The sequence below is a fragment of the Macrotis lagotis genome, chromosome 8 (genome assembly GCF_037893015.1).
Source record: "Macrotis lagotis isolate mMagLag1 chromosome 8, bilby.v1.9.chrom.fasta, whole genome shotgun sequence".
In the NCBI taxonomy this organism is placed as follows: Eukaryota; Metazoa; Chordata; class Mammalia; order Peramelemorphia; family Peramelidae; genus Macrotis; species Macrotis lagotis.
The window spans coordinates 108,521,267-108,548,584 of NC_133665.1; the positions used below are offsets into that span (position 1 = coordinate 108,521,267).

At 35.3% G+C, this 27,318-nt stretch overlaps 1 protein-coding gene across 6 annotated transcripts in view; it reads left to right on the forward strand.

Annotated features, from left to right (window-relative positions):
* The window catches only part of DOCK3 (dedicator of cytokinesis 3), a 496,213-nt gene that overhangs the window by 308,750 nt on the left and 160,145 nt on the right, over window positions 1-27,318 (forward strand). For 5 of the 6 annotated variants that reach the window (XM_074198056.1, XM_074198051.1, XM_074198054.1 and 2 more), the window contains exons 10-11: window positions 21,303-21,384; window positions 26,452-26,512. In XM_074198056.1, the coding sequence (XP_074054157.1) occupies window positions 21,303-21,384; window positions 26,452-26,512 (143 nt within the window). The remainder of the gene's footprint in view (window positions 1-21,302; window positions 21,385-26,451; window positions 26,513-27,318) is intronic. The other variant, XM_074198055.1, reaches the window with a different exon arrangement.

Below are 27,318 nucleotides of genomic sequence, written 5' to 3' on the forward strand. Positions count from 1 at the left end.
CAGTGGAGTAGGTGATACCAATACACTTCTTTCATTTTAAGAAAAGGAAGCCAAACTTGGAAAGATTGAGACTTTTTCCATGGTCACACCTTATTTTCACTACCTCTACCAGTGTATTCTAAAAAGAGCTCTATCCACCCCGTCCCTCCCCTCCAGCTTCATTATCTTTCACCACAGACTTGACTCTGCCTGTCACACCCCAAGTCTCTCAGGCGCTAAGATAACAAACCTCCAAGGAACCCAGGCAATGCTTTGGATTTTGGGATATCTTTTATTAAGGTTTTGTTGTTATTATTTGTTAAAGTGTAGTTAGCTCAGGTGATAGGTAGTAATTTTATCCCATTTTGTATTTATATGGAAACCCAGTAAATGCAGAAATAGCTCATCCATAAGCCCTGTAATGCCCGGTGGCCCATTGCCAACACCGTCCACAGACTGAATCACTCAGCAGCATGGAGCCAGAATTCACCAGGAAGTAGCCTCAGTTGCTGAGGGTTCTTTTTCAGAGCCAACCTCATTTCCCTCACAAATGTGGAGTGCCTTTCTCTAAGATGCCTTTGTAAAACATGCTCCCCAACAGAATGCAAAACACTAATACAGATTGAGTCTTAGATCCAAGGATATTTCAGGTCATCTAAAGCCCTCAATCCTCACAGATTTCAGACCCAGAAGACACCTTAGAGATACTCTGAGCCCCTCCTTTTCAGATAAGTAAACTGAGCCTTGGACAGATAGTACAATGGGAAGAGCTTTGGGTTCTGTAAATGGAGGACCAGGGTTCAAATCTTACTTCTTTCTACCTGTGTGAGCTGAGGGAAAGTCCCTTAACTTCACCTGGACCTTAGTTTCTTCATCTATGAGGAGAGAAAGGAACAAGCATTTCTTGGCCACCTACCAGATGCTATGCACTATGAAATAAATATAACAAGTCAGTGCTGTTATTAATTCCATTTTACAGATGAAGACATAGAGGCAGGCAGAATTGAAGCAAAAATCAAGAGACTCATCCATAGGCACACAGCTTATCTACATGTGAGGCAGGATTTGAACACAGGTCTTTACTGCATCACCTAGCTGCATAATGAAGGACTTGGGGTGGTTGCTGAAGTCCCTTCCAGTTCTAGATCTATGCTCTTTTGAGCCTCGAAAGTATAGATTACTTCATTTTTTATGTGTATCCCATAGTGTCTTGCACATAAGAGGAGTCCAATAAATGTTCCTTGCTTGAGTGGAATTGAAAAAAATGGGCTTGACCAACATCTCATACTATATGAATGAATAAATAATAGAATCTATTAAAAAATTATAGTGCATACTATGCATTGATGCTAGGTGACTCAGAGAATTAAAGTGAAGGCTCATCTTGCTTAGTTCGGATAAGGCTTCAGGTACTTAATAGTTGTGTGACTCTAGACAAGTCACTTAACCCAGTTTGCCTCTGATCCTCATTTATAAGATGAGCTAGAGAAGGAAATGGTAAAGCACTCCAGTATCTTTACTGAGAAAACCCCAAATGGAGGGGGGGGTCACAATGAGTCACACACAATTGAAAAAGACTGAACGACATCATCATGGACCAAGCACTGTACTAATTGTTGAGGCTAGAGATAGAAAAATTAAAGCAGCCTCTGCTCTCAAGGAGTTCACATACTAGTTAAGATAGATAATAAATTAAAAAAAGGAAATTTTAAAGGCATAATAGAACAATGGATGGCAAGGTCTTAGGGTTCTTAAGTTACATAAATACTTTAGGTGGGAACAGATGCAAGGCAGATGATAAGGCGTGATGATCCACTATCTCACTAGAAGGAATAGCATTGCTACTTCTCACCTCATCCAAACAATGTGAGCAATCAAACCAAATGAGTGGTTAACCTGGAACCATATAACCATATAGGAGTTGAGTAGAACACAAGAGGAGGAGGACAACTCCAGTGGTGTCAGGTCTTTCCACTTCATCATGAAAAATTACAGGATTGTGGAAGAAGGTACCTTTCACTATTATGTTACTAATCAAAAAAGACAAAATAGTTTGGTATAAGACTACATAAAATCAATGGACCTAAAATAAGAAGAAAACCATCAGGTGGAAGAAAAAAATCTTAGCAAATATCCCTGGAAAAGTTCAATTTACAAGATGTATAGAGAATTGACATAAATTTATATGATAAACCATTCCATAGTAGATAGATGAGCAAAGGGTATGAACAGTGTTCCAAAGAAGAAATAAAAAACTCTCACTAACCATGCAGAAATGCTTCAAATCATTTATTATTAAGGAGAATACAAATAAAATAATAAATACACATAAAACAAGTCTGTAATTTCACCTTACACCCATCAACAAAGATAATAAAAAACATAAAATATCTAAGGTTGGAGATATCGTTTGATATTAGGTGAACTAATACACTTTTGGTGGAGCAGTGAAGTGGTCCAAACATTGTGGAAATTCATTTGAATTATGTGGGTAAAGTTGCTAAATTGTTCATTCCCTTTGACTCAGCAGTAAAAGAATGAGGGATGGAATTAGAGAAAGATGATGGTTTTTTATCTAACAGAGTGGATGGTATAAAATAAATAAGAACATTCAGACTTCTTAATGTTAACTAATATCTCATTTGCATAATATGTTTAAAAAGTGTTACCTCTTGGGCAGATAACAAGAAAGGAAGTTTTATTATAATGTGATACACTAGGTCACTATATAAATTTCTGTTACCTGTGTGTAATTGGAGAGATGCTACAACCTGCTTTCAAGGGTCGAATTCTGTTAATGTATCTTTCCCCTGGAACTCATTTGGCATAGGATGTAGCTTCAGCCAGTTGAATTCTATTAGCTTTTATTAAACATTATAGACCTGTCCCTTGAACTTGCTACTCTTTCTGCTGGTCCTCATGTGAACCTAGACTCTTTGATAAAGATTTTTTAGTTCTGTATAAAGAACTCAAGGGCATTGTGAACATAGGTTTTGAGGTTCCCCTTCCAAATAACAAGCATTTATTTTCTCTCCTTCCCACACTTTCCCTAAAAAGAGAAAAGAAAAACTGTTGGAAAAAATATCCATAGTCAAGAAAAATAAAATGAATTCTCATATCGGTTATGTCCAAGAATACATTGCATTCTGTATATTTAGCCCATATGCTCTCTGTTAAGAAGTAGGTAGTATTCCTCATTATCTAGAATCATTGTGGATCATTGCACTGATCAAAGTTTTGAAGTCTTTCTTTCAAAGTTGTTTTTCTTTACAGTATCATCATCATCATTATTATTATTATTATTATTATTATTATATACATTATAATCCTGGTTCTGCTTACTTAAGTGTTCATTTCATATAAGTCTTTCTAGTTTTCTCTGAAACCATCCTTTTCTTACAATAGTGTACCAAAATTTGTTTTGGTACAATAGTGTACCAAAATTTGTTCAACCATTCCCTAATTAATGATCACTCAGTTTCCAGTTCTTTGTCATCACAAAAAAAAAGCTTATATAAATATTTTGTATAGAATCTTTTCCTTTTTATTTTAGCTCATTTCCTTTTTATTTTAGCTCATTTAGTATATATAGTATATATATCCTGGTAAAGATCTTCCTGGATAAATAGTTCCAAATTGACTCCAGAATGGCAGTAGAATTTACAGCTCTGCCTACAGTATACTGATGTGCCTATTTTCCTGAAGCACCTCCAATAGGTCTTTTTAGAAGAACCCAAGTGTTGCTTTAATTTGCATTTATCAAAGTATAAATAATGTGGAGCATTTTCCCTATGTTATGGATGGTTTGGATTTCTTTTTTTTTTTTAGATCTACCTGTTTATATCTTTTGACCTTTTATGAATTGGGAAGTGGCTTTTATCATTTAGAATTCAGTTCCTTTTATATCTTGAAAATGAGACCTTTATCAGGAAAATTTGCTGCAAAGATTTTTCTGTTAGTTGTTGTTCTTCTAACATTACCTAAATTGGATTTGTTTGTGTAAAACCTTTTTAATTTCATATAATTAAAATCTGTTTTATCTTCTATGATTCTAGCCATCCTTTGCTTGGTCTCAAGTTTTTTGTCTATAATATCTAAAATGTCATTTCTTCTTTGCTCCTCTCATTCTTTTCTTTTTAAGTTTTATTTTTATTTTGTTCTAAATTCTCTCTCTCATTACTCTACCCCACTCAATGAGAAGGCAAAAATGAATACTATATCTATTATACATATAAAGTCATGCAAAATATAATTCTATAATTAGCCATATTCTAGAAATTGGGGAGGGAAGCAGCAAGACAAATTATGAAAGATATGTTTCAATCCATTCTCTAAATCTGTCAGTTCTTTCTCTTGAGGTAGATAGCATTTTTTTTTATCATGAACTCTTTGGAATTGCGTGGATCATTATTAATCAGAATTAATAAGTCTTTCACAGTTGATCATCTTTACAATATTGTTTTTACTGTATACATCATTCTTCTGATCCTGCTCATTTTTTTTCAATTCATAGAAGTCTTCCTATGTTTTCCTGAAACTATCCCTCTTATTTTATTTATGACATAATCTTTTATATCCAGGTTGTGTTTCCATTTGGAGTTTATCATAGTATATGGTGTGAGGTATACTAAAACTAATTTTTGCCAATCAGCTTTCCAATTTCCTTGCAGTTTTATCCCAGTAACTGGGGTCTCTACATGAACTGAATATTAATAGTTTAGCATGCTAAATATCTAGTCTGATGCACTGATCAATGTCTCTACATTTTCATCAGTATCAAACTATTTTAATGATTACTATTTTGAAATTTAACTTGAATATGGTACTGCTAATCAGTATTTCCCTGGAAATTCTTGCCTTTTTGTTCTTCTGGAGAGATTTTAATGTTATTTTTTCAAACTTAAAAATTATCTTTTAGTAGCTTGATTGACTTGGCATTAAATAAGAAAATTAATATAGATAGTGTTTAAAATCAATAATCTCAATTCAACAGTGTGCTTTTCCAGCTCTCATAAGTCTGACAGTCAAAAACATCAATGGTCAGGAAAACATAACTAAGAAATAGCCACAAATAAAGTGTTGATTTAAATTAAATATGTAGCATTGCCTATAGACTGGTGCAACTTTGTGTAAAGATATCAAGTGAGGGAAATCAACTGCCAGAAGAATAGGATAGAACAGTAAAGAAAAATAATTTACATTTTGTAGTTGAGTTTCAGAACCATTTATAATAAGAGTGGTGGATAGTGGAGTGAGCAGGCATCTCTTAGCAGCTATGAGACCATGGGCAAATAATTTAGCCTCTCTGGAACCATTCCTTCATCGGTAAAATGAGTGGGTTAATTATTTCTCAAGTCTCGTCTAGTTGTAACCTTTTATGATTAAATGACCATGCCAAAAAACTCATCCTCGGTACTTTACATCAAAGTGAGCAATAGCTCATTTTGAACCCTCTAAAATATGATTCCATTTAGTCCATTATCTTCAGCATACTTTATGCTGAATGGTTTTTGGATGTTTCCAGCAATGAGGACAGAGATCATCAGCACTGAGGATGTCCCAAATCTGCTTGCAGCATCTTTTTGGTAACACTAATTAAGGACAGAATCTAACAGGGTTCCTTCATTGAAGGGAACAACATTCATTTGGAAGTAATAAATCCTGGTGTGTTTTTTAAAAGTTGATTTTTAACATTACTTTGTAGTCAAACCTCATGTGCTATGAAAATATTTAAAATTCACACTTTCAGTGTTCCACTCCCATCCCACATATAAGTAGTCATTTCTGAAATATTTTTAGAACTCAGGTTAAAAGCTAGTGTGTATATGAAGTCTAGCAGCTATGTCTCTAAACTGTTTCTATATACATCTGTTCACCTGTTTTATTACGAGAGCCAAGTCAGAAGCAGCAACTTCTTGTCATAATTTATATTTAGCTACATTAAATCCAAATTTCTTGATTCTTCATCATATCTCTAGAAAAAAATAGGGGCTATTTCTTTCTGCAAGATATCTTGAGTAGCCATAATAGTACCTGAATGTAGTTATGTAATTATCTGATCTAAACTGGAAATCTAGTTCTTAGAATACTACCAAGCAAGTGATTTATAAGGTCTTCACTTCTCAGGTAGAAAGACTTTCATTTCTGTCATCAGGTGAGGGTCTATTGTATTGACTGCTTGCAGCTGTTGCAAATGCATCCCAAAGTCTGTTATCTCTAACCATTTCTATGTTCATGTCATTTTCCCATAAAGAGGCTAGACATCTGCTGTAGAAGAAGAGCTCTCATCTCTGGAGTAAGAAAAAATTGTATACCTCACATATACTAGATTTCCCTCCCCCCCCCCCAAAGAGCAAATGCAGTCTTATTGTTGACTTTTTATTTTATAATATTGTCTCACCTTACCACTGTTCCTACCTACCCTTGGAATTGGATTCATCTAGTATCTAAGATTTCCAAAGAACCCCCAAGATAATTCATTTCTTATTGTTCAACCATGTAATCTCCTGGCACATATTCCTTTTTGTGTTGATTGAGCACACAGACCTCTTGACAGGACACTGTTAGACTTCCACCTAGATTTCTTGACATCAAAGGAGTCATGTTACTTTTGAGGTTGTATCTGTTGTCAGGTTATGTTAAAGTGATAATAATAAAAATAAATAAAAAACAATGCAGTAAAAATTCTCTTTGCAAGGGTTTGCCTCATTTCTTAAGAATGCCCAATATTCAGGGGCGGCTAGGTGGCGCAGTAGATAAAGCACCTGCCCTGGAGTCAGGAGTACCTGGGTTCAAATCCGGTCTCAGACACTTAATAATTACCTAGCTTTGTGGCCTTGGGCAAGCCACTTAACCCCATTTGCCTTGCAAAAAAAAATGCCCAATATTCCTGAAATTATTCCTCTCATTCCAGGCTAGAAGTTCTGGTTTGTGATGATTTTCCTTCCCCCCCCCAAAAAAAAATAGGAAGGAAGATGGGTATGGGTTAGGAAGGAACCATCACCTAAAGTTGAGTATGCTAAATTTCACTCCTCCCCCAGGCTTCTCCAGGACCCTTAAGGGGGATGGAGGTATCCTCCCATTTTCCACCATTGTTACTACCTCAGTTGTAGATAGTGGTCCCCACATTCCAGTTCCATTTAACTACTAATAATTGGATATTCTTTTATAAAGGAATATCTCCTTCAAAAATATGTAATCCCACATATATAAATGTACTCCCCAACATATGAGAGGCGTAATCCTACATCCCTCTTTGTCTCACTTCAGCCTCTGGAGGGAATTGCATTCACAGCTTATCTAAGTTTCTGTATAGCTCAGCCCCAGTTCCAAGTCCAAAGCATGCTTTGAATGTTAGTTCCAGATTGCCCAGCTTCTTAAAGTTTCCATATCTGCCTAGCTTCACCATCCTACCTACAATCCTGGCTCCCAGGTTGCTATGGTTTGAACTTTCAGGTCCATGAGGATGACCTTCAGCACCTGAAACTGAGAAGTACACACCTACCCAAAACAGAAACAAACACCCCCCAAACCCAGTTCTCAGAGCTAGGATAAAAGGGAATAGAGAAAGACACAGTTCCTTCCCTTGTCTCCATTTTCAGTTCATGGCATCTTTGCTGTGGGTGAATTTGCATCTTTACCCTTTAGATACAGCAGATAAGGACAATGGGGAAAAAAGTAGCAGGAAGAGAGGAGTGGAAAAGAACACAGCTGAAAAGGGATGAGTTAGTTCAGCTTCACCAGTTTTAAAAACTCAAGGAGTTACTCAAAAGATGATGCCTCTACTCACATGGTAAGAGATGCAATGGGCTCCATGTTAGGCACAGTGGACATTCTCAAAAGACTTCTCAAGAGCATCTCCATGTTAGAACCGAGCATACACATAGAAGCCCAGGTTCCATTTATATGGAGCTAGGCTTTTTCAGATATACACTGTGTGTGTGTCATCAGGATGCATAGAAAGGAAAACAAAATGGGCAACAGAAAGAGGTGTTAACTGGAGTAAAAATCAATGTACCTGAAGTTAGATGATGAATCTTTTACAGTGTCTTTTCTGCTAGCATTAAAGTGACATACTAATCAGATAAATGAACAGCAAAACCTATTGCAGGATTTTACCTGCAAGGGTCTTACCAGTGACTTCTACCAGTATGTCCAGTATGTCTTATCCACTATATTACAGAGTTCTCTTCCACATCCAGAGACCCAGAAATTCACTGGCTACTTATTCAGGTCATACAGGGGAGAAGCCTTGGCCAGAGCAGACTCCTAAAAAAGGAGTCAACATGCTATCCATGTTTCAATAATGCCCCCTCAGGGTTAGACCACTGTGTTTTCTTCCCTCACGCTGAGGAACATTTTCATTTCCTAGAGGAAGATGCAGTACTAGAGACAGACCTCACCGTTTTCTTCTTGACCCTAAGGAATAATAAGGAATTGTACCAAAAACTAGAGCAGCTTGTGCTATGCTGATTCCAGAACAGATTAATCGGGGGCTTGTCAGGTTGCTGGTGATTAAGAGCTTTCATTTTTGTTTCCAACACAGACAAGCAAAACATAAGTACCCTATGAGGAGAAGTGAAGCAGTCATGGAAATATGCCAGGAAACAAAAGTGAAGAGCTAAGAAATTAAATGGAGAGATAAATGCCTACTTTATTATAAAAGTGCAAGTTGGTCATTCCTATGAAAAGCCCTATTTTTAAAAATCCAATACAGAAGTTGAATAAAACTACAAAAGCCCCAGCCTTGAGGGGCTACCTGCTTTGAAAAAAGAAGTACTTCTACTGAGAGGGAAACCAGAATCAATATAAAAACCAAGAGATATTAAGATAATTATTCCAATATTAGGGGCGGCTAGGTGGTGCAATGAATAGAGCACTGACCCTGGAGTCAGGAGTACCTGAGTTCAAATCCTGCCTCAGACACTTAATAATTACCTAGCTGTGTGGCCTTGGGCAAGCCACTTAACCCCATTGCCCTATTAAAAAAATAATGATAATAATTATTCCAATACCAACAAGCCCCTGTTCTCTACCTAGCCCTGTGCCTTGTTACCAAACAACTTTCAGTTGATCTAAAAGGGAAATAGTCTAGAGACTTGACAAGCGGAACCAATGAAGAAATCCCTTATCCTGCTCCCTCTATATCTATGATCATTTTTCATTTTCAAGCACAATTGAAATAATTCAGTTACTGTAAAGTTAAAGTATTTATAAAGTTATTTATCAGCAAGTAGGGGATGTTATTACCAACTGAAGCATCGGAGTGTGGTGAAAAAAGTCTGGGTCTGAAGTTAGAAGACATGTGTATTGAAATGCTGGCTCTGCCATTTTCTCTCTGTGTGACTTTAAGCAAGTCATTTCATTGCCAATGGGCCTCAATTTCCTCTTCAGTAAAACAAGTGTGGTACACTAAATAGTCTCTCTAAATTTCCTCTCAGCTCTAAACCTATGATCTCAATGATCAACTAGGGACTCTACATTTTTTATTTGGAAAGTTAGATTAAATATGACCTCTGTTTTCAAGGAGTTTACAAACATTGCTATTGTTGTGGGTCTAAAATAAGATATTCATAGATATTCAATGATTTCATGTAATATTAATAAATACTTAGATTTATACATTTATTGCCAATGTTTAGTGACGAATTCCACTCCTTCCTGAGTACAAGGTAGCCACAGTTGCCAATGGCAACTAGGCAGACTATGCAATATTTGAGGTCCTTTTTGGAAAAAGCAGTTCCAGAAACAAAACTGAAGAGATAAGACCACACAAATAGAATAGGAAGTACCTGCTTGCAATTCTAACAAATTGTTGATATGATAAGGAAATCAACTCCAGATATGCACAACTTATCACTTGTGTCCATCATCCAAGTACCTCTGTAGGTTACTTGCTGTTGTAGATTCTTTGTGACCCCATTTGGGATTTTTCTGGCAAAGATATTGGAGTGGCTTGCTGTTTCCTTCTCCAGCTCATTGACAGATGAGGAAACAGAAGCAAATAGGGTTGTGACTTATCTAGGTCCCACAGCTAGTAAGTGTATGAGACTGGATTTGAACTCAGGTCTTCCTAACTCCAGGCCCTGCTCTCTATGGATGCTGTACTCTAAAAACAAACTCAGACAAAAATTTCTTTCTCTTATTCACCAAAACTTCTCTGAGGTTGTAAATATTTCCAGAATATTGGTGGTCATCATTAAATTTTAAGGACCCTACCAATGCTCAAAATAAAACTATCCTTAAGAAAAACATCTTGCCAAGATATGCATTAATTTTGCCAGTTTCAATAACCTCAAAAAAAAAGAAGATTATATTACTTGTTAAATTGCTTGTCTGGGAATTTTCCATTGAGGCTTCTTTTCCTTTTTCAGGGATTGCTTATTTTAAACAGATTTGTGTTAGAAGTTATTTAAAGTCAAACGCTCCAGAAAATCTGAGCCATCAGTATTTCTTCATTACTTATCAGTGTTGAGGAAACAACCGCCAGATCAGCTTCTCTTTTGTTGGTTGTGCCCCATCTAACTAAGTAGTATCAAATGAGTTGGAAATGGACAGTTGTATTCTACCTTGATCAAATGAATATAAAAGCATTTATTAAGGTCTTACTGTGTACAAAGCAATGTGGTACAAATAGAAAAAAAAAAAAAACAAGGTAAGTCCCTAAACTCAAGACACTTTCAGTTTAGTAGGGAAGATGCTACTTATAGCAGGTTTCAGCTGTGAGGCTTATAAGATGGTCCCATGATACTTAAAATATACTGGCAAAATAGATATCATTGCATCTTCTTTAACTATTCATTTCTGGTACTGAACCATTCGATAGCCTTCTTTTTTGATTCTTAAGCAGGTGTTGCTGCTGAGGAGGTAGAGTTGCCAGGTCACATCTTTACAAGGGTTGCTTATCTGAATGATGGATTCTGGGACTGGACTAGAAGTAGAGACAGTGGTCTGGGGAACATGATTATTCCAAGGTCTCTTGGAATCAAGACTATATCTGTCCAGGTCTGAAGGGAAGTGGTGATCAAGGTGTTAGGGATTTGACTTACATGATGTCTTCTGATTCATCTTTGAAGTGCCCTATTAACTCAGCTAGGAAGACAGCTTAAGTGGCACAGTGAATAGAATACTGGGCTTGGAACCAGGAATACCCATCTTCATTAATTTAAATCCTATCCCAGACACTTGCAAGCTGAGTGACTAGTCATTTGGTCCTCAGTTTCCTGATCTATAAAATGAGCTGGAGAAGGAAATGGCAAACCACACCAATGTTTTTGCCAGGAAAACCCCAAATAGGGTCCTAAAGAGTCAGACATTTCTGACTCAATGAGATGTACCTGCCTATTCAGTGATGGATAGATGGCTTTTGAATAGAAAATATTGATATATATTGATATATTGAATTTGGTGCTCAGGCTAACAAATGCTGAGAGGAAGAGTTCTCCCTCCATAGTGTGGTCTCAACCAAATTCCAATTGTATTTGTAGGGCTAGAAGAGGAAGTTTCAGCTAGACATCATAAGTGATAACTACCTCAAACCCTTGGTTTTACCTTGTTAGAGGAACATCAATGGAATTTCAGAATGATCAACTATTATGGGAAATGGGGTGGGGGATCCTGTGTAGGTATGTCTTAAGTGTCCAATTGTTTTCCTTCTGACTTTTGAGTGAGCTTAAAGCAGAATACAGCCTTTATCCCTACAAAAGTTTAGATGAATGTCCTATAGGTCCCACAGAACATGTTGCATTTGGAAAACTGCTGTTAATTAATTCTGTTCAATTCTCCTTGTTCTTGGTTCTCTTAAGTGAAAAACACCAGTTCAGTTTTTTCAGTCATGTCTGACTTTTGGTGATCCCAGTTGGGGTTTCCTTGATGATAATAGTGGAGTAGTTTGCCTTTTCCTTCTCTTACTCATTTTACAGAAAAGGAAATTGAGGCAAACAAGGTTAAGTGACTTGTCCAGAGTTACACAGCTAATAGGTGCCTGAGTTGGAAATAAAGTCTCTATATACATAGGGATGGTTTTAAATTCAATCCACAATTATTTACTGGCCCCATACAATGAGTGAAAGACCTTCTTTGTTAGGAAATATGAGGTGATACAAGGGTAAACTTAAATTGATCACACTCAAGGGAAATCAGACATATAAATGGGTAGTTAAAATACTATTGTATCAATAATGTTAGAAAGGTACAAAATGCTTCAGGGAATATGTAGCCAGGTTCAATCAAGGAAGGCTCCATGAAGGAGATGGCACTTAAACCAGGTCTTCCATAATATGAGAAGAGGGTATTCCAGATGATAGGAATTGCATTAGTAAAGGTGAAAGATAAGAAAAGAAGGGAATGCTTATTTTAGTTCTTTAAGTTCAGAACAAAATGAAAACTTTAAAAATTAAAAAAAAATAGAATGTGAAGGATATGTTAGAAAGATAAGGATATGCCATTTTCATTGAAGCATAGATTATATGTAAGGGAGTAAAGAGAGACAAAATAGAGGAGAAAGATTGAGAGTAGATCTCAGAGCACCTCAGATACCAACCAGGCCAAGGAGTTTGAATTTAATTCATTAATTAATGGAAAACCACTGAAGGTAAGATAACCCTTTAGAGGCATTTTTAAGATAAATTGAAAGAGGGAGAAAATAGAGATAAAGAAATAGGAGGTGACCATAATGTTCTAGGTGAGAGACAAATCTGAACTAAAGTGGTGGGTGTGGAAATGGAAAGTAAGGGACTTTGCAGAATTAGAATCCATTTTTATTGGCAGTAATTTGAATGTGTTGGGGTATTGAGGGAGAGGGAAACTCAGAACTTTAAAGATGACATCTCAGTTTTAAATATGACTGACTTAAGGAATGATGGAGCCATTAACAGAAGTAAAGTGGGAGAATCCATTTTTGGGAGAAGATAATTACTTTTAGAAAGACCAAGTTTGAAATTCCAAATGAAGATGTTCAGATCAGAATTAGAAACAAGAGATTGAGAGAGAATCATTTTATATGGTTAATAATTGAAATTCATTTTTTATTTTTATTTTATATTTATTTATATTTATTATTTTATTTCCCCCCTCCCCTCAGCAGCAAATAGGTTAATATTGTAATACACATTTGTTTACAGATCAGTCATTTTTAACATGAGGAAGTAGGATTAAGGGAAATAAATACATAAGAGATATTTTTTTAAAACAGTGAATGTAGGGTGGCTAGGTGATGCAGTGGCTAAAGCACCGGCCCTGGAGTCAGGAGTACCCGGGTTCAAATCCAGTCTTGGACATTTAATAATTACCTAGCTGTGTGGCCTTGGGCAAGCCACTTAACCCCATTGCCTTGCAATGAATGAATGAATGAATGAAATAAAAAAGGGAATGTAGTCTTCATCATATTCTGAAGGATTTTTGTTTTGTTTTGTTCTTTTATGTTTTTCTTCTTCTGGATCAGGATGGTTGTCCTAGCTCTCTGAACTTGCTGAGAGAAGCTGCATCCATCAGGGTTGATTATCTCATGGTGTTGTTAATGTGCACAATGTTCTCTTGGTTCTATTCCCTTCATTCAGCATCAGTTTCTGTAATTCCATGCTTCTCTAGAATCCGATCATTTATTGTGTCTGATAGAACAATGGTATTCCATGATATTTTACCATATACCATATATGATATATGCCATACACATGGTATAACAAGTTATACTATAATTTGTTCAACCATTCCCCAATTGATGGGCATTCCCTCAATTTCCAATTCTTTGCCACTACAAAAAGAGTTGCTATGCACATTTTGGAACATGTGGGACTTTTCCCATTTTTTTATGATTTCTTCTGGATATCAGCCTAGAATTGGAATTGCTGGGTCATAGGGTTGGAAGAGTTTTATTGCTTTTTGCGCTCAGTTGAAATTTAGAAGATAGATTAGAAAACCAAAATAGAGAATGTTGAATGATGAGAATATTGAGGACAGAACCTTGGAAAACAGATATATGTAGGAGGAAAATAGGAAAAGAACCAGAAATGTGTGAAAAGAATGAAAGTAGTTCAGTGTCTCAGCAGCCTCCAAAGGAGAGAATTCCAGAAAGGGGGAAATTGTCAACAATGAGAAACAAAAAAAAGTTCCAAGGAAACAAATTAGATGTAGTAGTTAGTAGGTTATTTCTAACCTTCAAAAGGACAATTTTATTAAAAGGAAGAACAGGAGACTAAGACATGAGTAACTCATAAGGAAGTGAGTCTAGACTTCTCTAAGGCATGACATTGATTGAAGAATAACTAAACGAGCTGTGGAAAACTCCTATGACCAGTACAATTTGAACTTCTTCAGGGCAAGGACTCACTTTCATCCTTATATTTCCAATAGTTAACCATTTTAGCATAGAATATAGTTGGCCCTTAATAAATGCTTATTGATAAATTTATTGGTCTTCAGAAATTCATCATCCTGCAATCAGCCTGATTGATGACCCTTTCCAAACTTAATTTGTCTGGTTCTCAACCAGGAGACAGATCATCATCAACCACATACTCAAAGCTTTTCCAACATGGGTAAACCAAGTAGAAGATCAAATGAGATGTTCCACTGGCCTAGCCTAGGAGAGCCCATGGACATACCCATGTCAAATCAAGTATGTTACACTTGAAACAAGCGAACTGAACTCTGAACCTTTAATGTTGGATTTTAAAATATTGGTTTCACATTTTTATTATCATTGTTGTTAATAATCTGATTTTATTGTTAAAAATTGACAAGTTATTTATAGAGTCATTAGGAGCTAGAAAAGGCTGCGTCTTTGGAAAAATTCTTGCCTTTGGGCCCCCGAGGAGGGGGGTAGAGAAAAGGGCTCTCCAGCATTCAGAAGGTCTCCTTGGCATTTAGCTATATAATGGGCACAAAAGCAAATTTTTTTCCTCTGGTGACCACATTTCCAAAATGTTCTAATTTAGTGGTGCTTTCCAGGCAGCAGTTGTTAGGATCACTGGCTTTCTCCCCAGGGCTTCACTTTGGCTCTAGCGATAACAAGTTTGGCAGAGTTAGCTCTACCCTCCTTGAATGATGTAAGAAAATAAATTTTTAGACTTGTAAATGGTTGTAATGCTTTCTGTTGCTGCCTCTTTTATAGCAAGCAAATAAATCTAAAGGAACCTTGAATAGCTAGCAGGTTCTTCCACCGTACATCCTAACAATGGCTACAGTTTACTTCTAGTTCTCTTCTTTTCCAAATCTGTCATCTAATTGTAAATCATTTTGGCATAAAGGTTTTTCAGCCAGTGGAGCTGCTATGCTAGTAGGGATTATGTTGAAATTTGACTTGCTTGTAACAGAGACCTTTTTGCTGCTTTTGTTGTTCAGTCATTTTAGTCATGCCTGACCCTTCATGACTATTTCAGGTTTTCTTGGCAAGATGCTGGAACAGTTTGCCATTTCCTAAGGATAGAGATCATTTTACACATGAAGAAATTAGGGCAAACATGATTAAGTGACTTGCCCAAGGTCACATAGTGTCTGATTCTGGATTTGAGCTCAGGTCTTCCCAATTTATAGGCATGGTTGCTCTATCCACTGTGTGACCTAGCCACCCCAACAGGGACTTTTAGTTGGTGATTGAACAACTTCTTAGTACTTACTTAACTCCATTTCTGTTAGTTTTAATTGACCTCATCTTCACAGTAGTCCAGTGTGACCAGTGCCATGTGTTTCTTATTGATATGGATGATGGCAAATATGACCTTCTTTATTCCATCTGATTTCAAGTTGGTGAGCTTCTAGTTAGTTTACCTTTACCTGTGTTGTGAGCATTTCTCACATTTTTAGTGCTCCTCATACTGCTTCAGGACAGGATAGTTGGATTGGTTTGAGAGTTTTTTTGTGTTTTGTTTTGGGTTTTTTTTAACAGAACTAGAGCAAAAGGCTTATTCACTTCAACAGCTCATCCACAGAAGGAAATGACCTTGAGTTGATTATGTTGATGAGTGTAGACTGCCAAACAATATCACACTAAACCCAACCTTCCAGGCATTGTATTATACTGTATTTAGCATCATTTGAATCAAGCTGTTAAAATATGACAACCTAGTCTAGAAGGACTCTCTGGGTAAGGAATATTAAGGTTTGAAGTCAGCCACTTACATTAGCTAATTGTGTAATTGCAAGCCTCATTTTCTTCAGCTATAAAACAGGAATAAAAAAAGGTACTGCCCTATAGGGTTTTTGTGAAGTGTAAATGAACAGTATATAGAGTGATTTGCACATTTTAAAGACTTATAAGTATTACTTTTATTCTAATTTTGTTTCTGTGCATTTTGGTCAAACATAGACTATATGCATATAATATGCATTTAACAAATGTTTATTGAATTGAATTTACTATATTTACATTCATCCCCCTATACAGCTTTAGCTCCCAAAGCACACCTAAATATGGATGGATAAAAACCTTTTTATTTTTCAAATTCCAACTTTAATTATTTTCCCATAAATTCTAAGATTTATCATTAGAAAAAAATAGATATGCATATTAATTTGGATCAGTACCTTTTTCGTGTTTCTTAAACTAAAGTTCATGAGTTCATTGTTTAAATATTCTAATCATTGTATTTTAATATAATTAATTTTCTTCACAATACTATTCATTTTATTTAAAGCATTTGAAAACATGATTCCAAGAAGGTTCCATAGGCTTCAACAGACACCGCACCAGCAGTCCATGACACAAAAAATGGTTGTTTCCCTATAGATTAATATGCTAACTAAACCTCAAAACCTGATCAGCCAATCCGACATCTTGCCTACTGAGCCATCCTCTACTACATGATGGACTTAACTGTTTTTGCTTGCTTTCTAACATGAAAGCTTTGTGCTCAAGAGGCCCAGGAAGTGTCCATATGTGATGAATTAATCCTATCATAGTACATGGAATTAGGCACTTGGGCTATCTAAAGCACTCTTCTGGACCCCTGTAAGCTTGATTTGATGGTGATTTAGCCAGACAGATCAGACAGACTAATCCTAAAGATATGAATTGATTGGTTATGAATTGCCCTTCCCATTTCTACTTGTCACTAGAAGAGTGAGAAGCAAAGGGGAAAGTAGTTCACTTATGTTCATGTTCACTCATGTCACTCCATAGGGGAAGAACCTTTTTTTTTAAAAATGATTTTTGACTACATGGGCTTAAAGTGTTTTACACACACACACACACACACACACACACACACACACACACATACACATACTGCCACCACCACCACAGCATTCTTGGTTATTTCTTTTATGCCCCATTGACAAACACTTGTCAAAATCACTTTTATTATTCTTGGTTGGAAAAAACAATTGAGAAGTTTGTCTCTTATAATGGAAATTCACCTTATCTTTTTCAACATTAAAAAGAAAAATGTTTAAAGCTCTTAAATAATCAATGTTTGTGAGGCTTTTATTTGTTCCCTTTACAAATGTGTGCTGCCCCTGAGTTTCTAGGTCATATATTTGCAGTCTAGAGGGCATCTAGGAATTAAAATGTCAAGCAGATTAAAGAATTATTGTTACTGAGTTGGCTGAATTCATTTTATTAATTCTATTAAGACTTTCTCACTTTTTACTTTTTTTAATATTCTTGTTGGTGTCTTTTAAAATTTATTTCACAGACATCTCCCAGTCCACCTCCAGAGTGATTCCTTCATGCCAAAGGAAAAAACAAAAACATACAATAAGTGATTATATCTGCCATTGTATCAAATATTCTGACCCTAGTGGTCCCCTGCTTCCCTCCCTTAGGAGAAATTAGGTTGTAAAGTTGTAAATTTTAGAGCCTCAGCTGAAACTAACTGCAGTGAATCTGGTGGGACCACAGAATGGAATCAGGTCACCCTGAGCTGCCTCGGTCAGCGTGGAACTCTTATACTTTGAACAGCAAGAACGTCCTAATGGTTTAGTACCAGCACTGTAGGTGGCCAGGGATAGCTGTTTCATTCATCTTTATTATATGGTTTGAACAGGAGCTACCAGCATATAGCCTTTGAAGCTTTCTTTATATTTTGACTTCTCCTTCCTCTTGTAACCCTGATTCTTTCATGTTTTTACTATTCCCATTTTTCTTTCCATAGCAACAAAGAACAAGAACCAACAGTTAAAATTACAACATATTTTGTCATCCTAGCACCGTATTTGCAGTACTTATCATTCTGTTGTTACCATACACCCTTCAAGTACATGAATCAAGGAAAAAATAAATCACTTTAATGATTATAATATTTGATTTGACCTGGAAGGGACTTTAGAGATAATCTAATTTCATCAATGAATTGTATATCTGTTGTCTAAATACCATCCTGGCTAATTTCAGATAAGTCCATTACCAGGTTGTTACAGATTGATGACTTTTTCAGCAATTCATAAAGACCTTTATACCTAACGTATGTATTAAGAGAGAGAGAATTCACATCAAGGGAAGCATCAAGGTTTTGCTAATAGAGCATAAACTTGAGGTAGCGGGTAGAGATAATGATTGGAATAACAGCTTAGCATTTACATAAGATTTTAAGGTTTGCAAAGGATATCTTATGTGAGCCTCACAATGGCCCTGAGAGATAGTTTTATAAATGAGGATGAAGAAATTGGGACAAGCAGTAATTAACTTGCTCAGGTCAGACTGCTAGTGAGTGTCGGAGGCAGGATCTACACTCAGGTCTTCCCAAATTCAGGTCCAACACTCTTTCCACAGTTCTCCTTAGCCAAAATAAAATATATTAATATAGTTTCATAAGCTATTTGAAATGCTTAACAACTTCCTACCAAGAGCATATGCATTGCTTTGTGTGCTAAGATTTCTCTAAGCATTTTATTAATTAGTATTTCCTCACACTTTATGTTTTCAACTTTTCCACTCTCAATATGACCTCCATTTCTATAGGACACGTCACTACCTCTTCCCTCTTATAGATTTTCATTGACTCTATAAGGGGTGAAGGTGAATTGGATAATTCAATTAAAGTATTTCCCATGTTCAAGGCAGCATGTCACCAGATGATATGGTGGATAGAAGAGCTGGCCTTAAGGTCCAGAATCAATTGATCAAGGCTAGCTAGCAGTGAAGCAGCATAATGCTAGGCAGTAGAATCCAAAAAAAGTTGTTCATACCCTCAATGATTTATATTCTCTTAGGGGTATTCTTTGTTGTTGTTCCTTTTCAGTCATGTCTGACTCTGTGATCTCATTTGGGATTGGTTTGCCATTTCCTTTTCCAGCTCATTTTACAGATGAGGAATCTGAAGCAGACAGGGTTAAGTGACTTGCCCAGGTTCACACAGCTAGTAAGCATCTGAGGCTGGATTAGAATTCAGGTCTTCCACCATGCCACTTAGCTGCTTCTAAGGGGTGTATCATTTGTTCACAAACAAATAATTACAAAACGATTGGGGCAGGGAATTAACTACAGGAATCAGAAAAGTTTTCTCAAATACTTGAGTTGAGCATTGAAAGGAAGTGGAGTCCCAAGAGGCACAAAAGGAGAGCATACCAGGAAAAGGAGAAAGCTTGAGCAAAGATGTACAGGGGGAAAATAGGATATTGTATCTAGAGAATGTTAAGTAGGCTAAAGGGACTGGCATGTGGGGAATGATGTGGAATCAACATTAAAAGGCTGTTTAATGACAAACTGAGAAGACTTTTGATGTCAAAGAGGAGTTTGTAGTTCATCCTAGATGTAAGAAGGCACCAAAGCTTCTTGACCATTGGAGTGATGTAGTCTACCCTGAGCTCTAAAAATAGGTAACCCTCTGGACACTCAGCTGGCAAGATTAGAAAGTAGAGAGGCCTGAGGTAGAGACACTCATAAAGAAGCTATTTCAATAGTCCAGAAAAGAAGTGATGAGAACCTGAACCAAGGGGATTGTGGTAAGGAGTGGAGAGCAGAGTATAAAGACAAGAGATTTTTATAAAAGTAAAATCAAGATTTGGCAACCAATCAGATAGTAAGTGGGGAGGGTTGAGGAAGAGAGAAGAATCAAGGATGACTATTCATAGGTTATGAAACTTGGTGATGCCCTTGACCAAAAGAAAGATAGTAGGTTGGGGGAGAAACATGATGGGGTCTCCTAAGGAAATGTTGAATTGAAGATATCTACATGTCACACCAAATATGTCTAGCATATTTGAGAGATGTGGGACTAAAGGCCAGGCAAGTCATTCATTTACTCTCTCATTGCCCTTGATAATTCTCAGATTGTAAATGGCAGAGAAGCTGATAGTTTTCATCAACGAAGGGACTTTACTGTGGGAGTTCCCAACACTCATGAAATCACATTCCATCTCTCTCTCTCTCTCTCTCTCTCTCTCTCTCTCTCTCTCTCTCTCTCACACACACACACACACACACACACACACACACACACACACAAATATACAAGTGCACGTGGAACTTCTAGAGTAAGGTACAAAGACAAAATGAAATATCTTTAAGGAGTATATTTTTACAGGGTGTCCCAAAAATATTTAATGCAAGTTTAAACTATTAAAACTTTTGTGGTTCTTAAAGCTTTTAAAGTTTAAACTCACACTAAGATTTTGGGGACACCCTGTGTTCTACTGGAACTTAAGTTTTCCTGGATTTCTATAATATGTATTGTTTTCTTTTGCTGTGATGAGCTCACTGACTGGTTCATTTCAAGGTATTCTAGTGACTCCTCTGTGTTTAATTTGGGTACTTGGGTCTTCGGAGGTGGGGGGAGGGGATACAGGTGAAATATGACTCATGATCCCCACTCATAACCCTGTTAGGAAGACAAGACATATACATTAAATGGTTAAATAGTAGCCTTTTAAAATGCATCAAAATGTTTATCCTATCCAAGACTTGCTTCTGTTTTTAAAAAAATATGTTTGCTACATCTATCACTGTTACTGTTTCATTATTAAAAATGATTACACCTTAATGAAACTTAAGACTTAGAAAGTACAATCTTTTGAGAAGGATATTACAAAGATTATCCACATTTTATTAATAAGATTCAAAAATTAAATGAGGTACTTAGGATCACACAAGTTAGTATAAGAGCTAGCACTGGGGCCAAGTCTCTCCAGGCTTGAAGTCCAAATTTCTCCACCAGATTCTTCTGCCTCTCTGTCATGTCTGATAAGACATTATATATATATATATATATCTACATTGAACCCCTGCCTATCAGTGAATACAATTCCTTGAATGTTGAGGATTTCTGAGATTATACATTATTCTTTATACTTGCCCTAGTCTTTGTTCTGTAGTTTGTGGTCCCTCATATTTCTCTGTCTCTTTCTCTTTTTTCTTTCTCTCTCTCTCTCTCTTTTTTCCTACATTTCAGTGAGCGGTTTCTGGTGAGACTGAACAAGAATGGTGGGCCAAGGAACCCAGAGAAGATAGATCGAATGTGTGCCCTTTTTACAGTATGTGAGAATTCTCTTTCCCTGCTACATTGGGGCCTGGGCTATTTTTGACCAGTGGCTTTGGTTTGTAGATGTTGTCACCCAAAAAAGTGATATAATTTTTCTTTCTCTACACACTGGTTAATAAGACTAGATATATGTTTCTTACAGATAATAATGAAATGTTTAAAGATGATTACAATCAACTATATGTTTTAATTGAATTTGTGAGATTAAATTTCAATTGCCTTTTGGCTGATTTTTAAGTTTTATTCTACAAGGTGTAAATTAAACACTTAAAAATTGGAGGGTGGGTGATTTTAGTTATATTTTTAACTTGAAATTAGAAATGCCTTCTAAAGTTGTTCACTCAAATTTACTTTTTAAAACTACCAAATCCTGGGGCCATTCTCTACTGGGATCCATTTGTGTCAGGTTCATCCATCATAAATGACTCCTATTCATAATAACCACTTTCAAGACACTTACTCCTAAAGCTCCAACACCTTGGAAATGTCAGCACAGTGGGGATCAGGGTGAGGCTCTCATTAGAAAAACACATTCTAGGTTTCTGCCATCAGGAAACTGCCAAAACATTCTCCAAGCTCCTTCTCATGTATTCAGCATTTCTTTGTACACTGAATCGGTGATGTAATTCATTTACTTGAGTAATTAATTGATTTGCTAAAAAAGAGTACAGTTTTCTTATAGTTTGACTATTGTTGGTACTCTGTGCTTAGACAATATTATGTGATTTTTAATTCACTTAATCCAAAGATAGTTCTTCCAACTTTGCCATTCTGTTTAGTTTGCAGTATTGTCCCTATATAAATAGTATTAGTAACCATCAGACTTTATTTGTACATCTTAAATATAGATGGCACTAATTCAGAGCCTAGAATGTGACCTGGACCTTATAGAAAGAAAAATCTGAATTTTATTCATTTCACTATTTTCTTTAAAGGTCAAAAAGTAGTACAATAGTTATTACAGAGTCAACAACACCTGTAATTGAGAAGGTAGAGCATATTGAAAATTCCTGAGACATATGATAAAAATTCAAATTAATAAAATGATATTATGTGTTCCATTTAAGTTCAATATTTTAAGAAAATAGGAACTACAAGTAAACTAGAAGGGAAATTGAGATTGCTTATTCAGTAGAAGAGAATAGTAAGCAATTTCCCATTCTCACTGAGAATGGAAGAAAAAAAGGAAAGGAGAAAAAGGACATCTTAAAAGATTTGAGTCTACACTGGAAGGGTTGCCCAAAGTAAACTACTAGAAGTAGTTGGAGGTAGGAAGAAGAGAGACAACTGTCTTGAGTAATTTAAAGCATTCAATTTAGAGGAGGAATAAGATGGGCCAATACTTTAAAGATTTCTGACATTCTGACCTTGCCTGATAAAAGAAGTCTTTCACTTGGGACTCCTGGTGGCATGGAAATAGAGATTTGAGTATATCACTTTATAGTCAGTGATTTATTTTTAATAAACTTTATTATGACAGGCATTTGAGTGTGATTATAGAATATTGAACATTTCATTTTATAAATATCTTATAATATTTTAATTACAGATGTGAATTCAAGCCAATATTCTAGCATCCACACATATTTACACATATTGAATTAGTGATTCTAAATTGTATAATAAAAAAAATCAGTCATAAATATTCTTGCCCCTATTACTCTCAAGGATGTTCCAAATTCCCATTCGCTGCTTTTTTTATGCCCTGTTCACAGTGACTGAACTTGTGGATCAGCGGTTTTGCTTTTGGCACTTTTCGCAAAGATGGCTTACATAATATTATATTTCTGTGGTACACATGAGATCCTTAAACATGACCACCAACTTTACAAAGTCATTACTTTGGCTAGAATCTACCATATTGACGCATCTAAAATCTGATTCTTTAATATAGATTTTAAAAAGCATATTTTGAGATTGCCATATTTGTTACAAAACTTAAAAGTCTGTGCTACAAAATTTCAACATCTGTGTCCTAGAAATTGCCAAAGTGGTTAATGAAATTCTTATAGTGTAGACTCAGAAAGTGGATAGTGTATACAAGCCCTGAAAACTCACCAAGTAGCTATTATTAGTTCTTTTCATGCAGATTTTAGCTTTTCCTTAAGATAATTTCTTCTAATTTATAATTTATGAATCACAAGATTCTCTTTCTCTGGAAATTCTTTCCCTTTTCCAGGTTCATTAGATTTTAATACTTCTCCATAAAAGGAAAAATCTTTACAAAAAAATTTAATTTTGTAAGTTTCTAAGAAAGTGCTAATTTTGTTTTAAGTGATTATTTAAATAAGACATAGACACATATAATACATTTTACTTTTATAATAATTTATCATATTTGAGTTAACCCAAATGATAAAATTTTATAATATTATTAGTTTAAGTTGGGAGTCTAACTTGATTGTTTCTATAATGATATCATTACATAGTTATATTTACTTTTTCTGTGGGGTTGTTTTTTTTAAAATATTGCTATTATTTTATTTTATTGTTAAAAATATTCCTGTCATCCCTAGGAAATAAGTAAAAGGTAAGAAATGAAGACGATATTTCTAATACCTCATAGCCTACTGTAACACAAAGCTCCATATTCTCTCTCTCATGAGTCAAATTGCTGTGTGTACACACACACACACACACACACACACACACACACACACACAGAGTCTCCACCCATTAGCTGATGGAGGATTAATCTTCCTGATTCTTTGTGATTTGGATAGGATTCAGACTTGCTATATACATTTAGGTCAAAAGATACTCACTGAGTATAATACTCTAGGCATGGACAATACTGTTTCTTGTATCCTCCTTCCTTCCCTTGTTTTCCATTTGTCTCTTAAATGTTAATATTATCAATCATACTTGATACTCACTATTAAAGAGCAATGTTTGTATCAACCCAAAATTATGTTTAACTTTGCATTTAATTTACATGTAATAGTATAGCTTTTACACTGGAAGTTTAATGAACTATGAAACTAATAGCAATTTTCATTTATAACTTTTATCAAAAATTATTTTTATTATACTTTTATCATTATTAACACCTGTTAAGTGCCACCCTGAGCTCTAGTACCACATATGTTGAATTACATTTGAGTTTTCTTTATTTTAATAAATAACCAGTAAAAGCAGTTGGAAAATTCCAATTTGAGTGTACATGGAATATCTGGTTATTATGTTGATGTTCTATGCTAATACATATTATAGGAGTACAAACACAGAGAGGGAAATTAGTGTGAATAATATTAGAGTTTTGTGTTAGTTTGAATCATATTAGCCTAAACCCAAAGGGAAACCATTGATTTGAAAATGTTCTCTCCTCTAGGAGTTCATCTCAAAACAGTGGTCTAATATCTATTCTTAATAAATAAGATGACATTTAGCAATAAATTTATTTGATAGTTGGTATTTTGTATTTAGCAGTAATCTTAATGGGTATTCAGACATGAATTTCATTTTTTAATATATGAAAAATGGAAGGAGTCCAAAATGCCCTTGTTTTGTTCAAAAGATTACAGAGGACTTCCACAGAGGTATATAAATTTGGATACATTTTTATCTTTACTGTAATTATTGTTATTGTTAGCTTTTACCACTTCTTGTGGTCATGACCCTTCTGGACAAAGAGTAATTTGGAAAGTCTATGAAAGAAGCATTTAGATAACTTAATTTGCCAATTAACATGTAGACTACCCAAAGAGTGGGTTATGTATAAATTCCAAGCCAGCATTGCTGATCCTTGCAAGGAACTAAATAGCTAACATTAAATGCAAATCTCCCCCCACAACCCACAAAGCATACAAAGATGCCCTTCTTCTTTCCCTTCCCTCTGACCCTTTTGTCCCACTTGGTTCTCCTTATAAGGAATCTTATAATCTAATTTCTTAGTTAAAGTTACAGTTGCCAACTAATCGGTGAATTTAACTTACCTATTTAATATACTTCACTCTCCTTAGGTTTGAAACTTCTCTGCAAAACCACTTAAGTCATTTGAGTTGCTCTCCTATCTTGCCTGTACAGCAAAAGTGAGACACATCTCAAACCATTCCAAAGGTCACTGATGAAGAGATGGACAAAGTGAAGCTTAGAGAGAAAAAAGAAAAATAAAACTCTACCAATTAGAAAAGGCCAAATCAGTCATGCCCTACAGAGTCCAAATAAATGATAGGACAGACTAGCTTTAATGAAAAGCATGTTCTAGAGAGGATTAAAAACAAAATTGTTGCTTTCAAACATAGTACACAAGTAAGGCATAAAAGGATTATCCTTAATTACATAGTACTATGTTTCACTCAAAATAAATTGTAAATATAAATGTACTTTATGATACAACTGGCAATTGCTAAACTTTTATTTGAAAGATGTGCATTCTGGACTATATATTTTTCCTTGCCAGTACACACTAAAAAGGAACATTTTTGGAAACAACCTGGAAAAATTATATGTACTATATCTAAAACACTGCATAACTGATTGGAAACCAATGATGACCAAATTAGTGAAGTTTTACTATTTATAAAGTTCTCAGATGTGTTCAAATGCCTTCTATATCTGGAGATATTATTTTCTTTTAGCCACATTTGTGTAGTTCAGATGTACTCCATCTTTCCCCCTGCATGTCTATCAATGCATGTTAGAATAGGGTTACTTTTTTATTATTCTTGTTTTTAGGTAATCTATAAGAACTTGTTCAGTCTTTAAACTTCAATTAAAAATACAATTGTAAGATAGAATAAGACTGTGATTTATTTCAGTACTCATCTATTAAATAAATAGGATCAAAGTTTTCTTGTATTTATTTTGTTTATCTGAACTCTACAGATACCACATCAAATACATAACATCCTAAAATATGCCAGATATCTGAACATAGAAATTTTGATACTTGTAAAATAGTACTTAATTTTTATGCCTTAAATTTATCAATTTATAACATATGCAAAATGTAACAAAAATTAACTACTATACTTAGAAATTGAGAAAAAATGCCTTTTCAGGTCTTTGTGTGTACTTTCTGCATTGTGTTTACTTAAATGTTTTTCTCTTTTCTTAGGATCTGAGCAGCAAAGATATGAAGAGAGATTTATACATAGTTGCCCATGTGATCCGAATAGGTACTGTATGCCTTACCCATTAAAATTATTAATTTTTAGAAGAAACATCTATAAATCATGAATCCTGCACCACCATTTTTGTCCTCCCTGTCTTCTTTGCCTTCTCCTGAATCAGATCCCATTTGTGGCTTAGTCATAGACTGAATAACTATGTATGTATAGGCCCTCTGCCCATTTTTGCTGTCAGTGGAGACATGTATTCTTTCCAATAGTCTAGACTTCATTATCTTGTTTACCAGCATCTCCAAAGTCAATCCAAATACTACCCTTCACACATTCCCAGGGGTGCCATGACAAACTTATTAGAATACTACAGAATTAATGATAATAGCATTAAAGGTAACTTAAGACTTCTAGGATTAATCACTCTACCTTCAAAAAGGGAAACCTTTACCCCTAACTCAACAAGTAAGAAATAGCACTAGTTTGAGGGAGTCTACAGAGGAGGAGGGAAAGAGAAACAGTAGAGTTTTTTCATTGAAAAAATTTAATTTAATTTTTTAAAAAATAGCACTAGTATATCATCAGCCAAAATTTATATTTTTATATATATATATATATATATATATGCATATATATATACCTCTATATATGCTTTTGTCCCTCTAAGTGATAGTACTATACCCTGCTATTTGTATTGAATCTTTTTATATTTGTTATTATGATAAGATATCAATGTGATCAATGTCCTTAATCAACTTTCCTGGGAAGGATTTGACTGGTTTGTTCCTTATGGAGCAGGATATTTATACATTCATACAAGCAAGAATTTTACAACTTCTTGTTAGCAAAAGAAAGGTCTACTT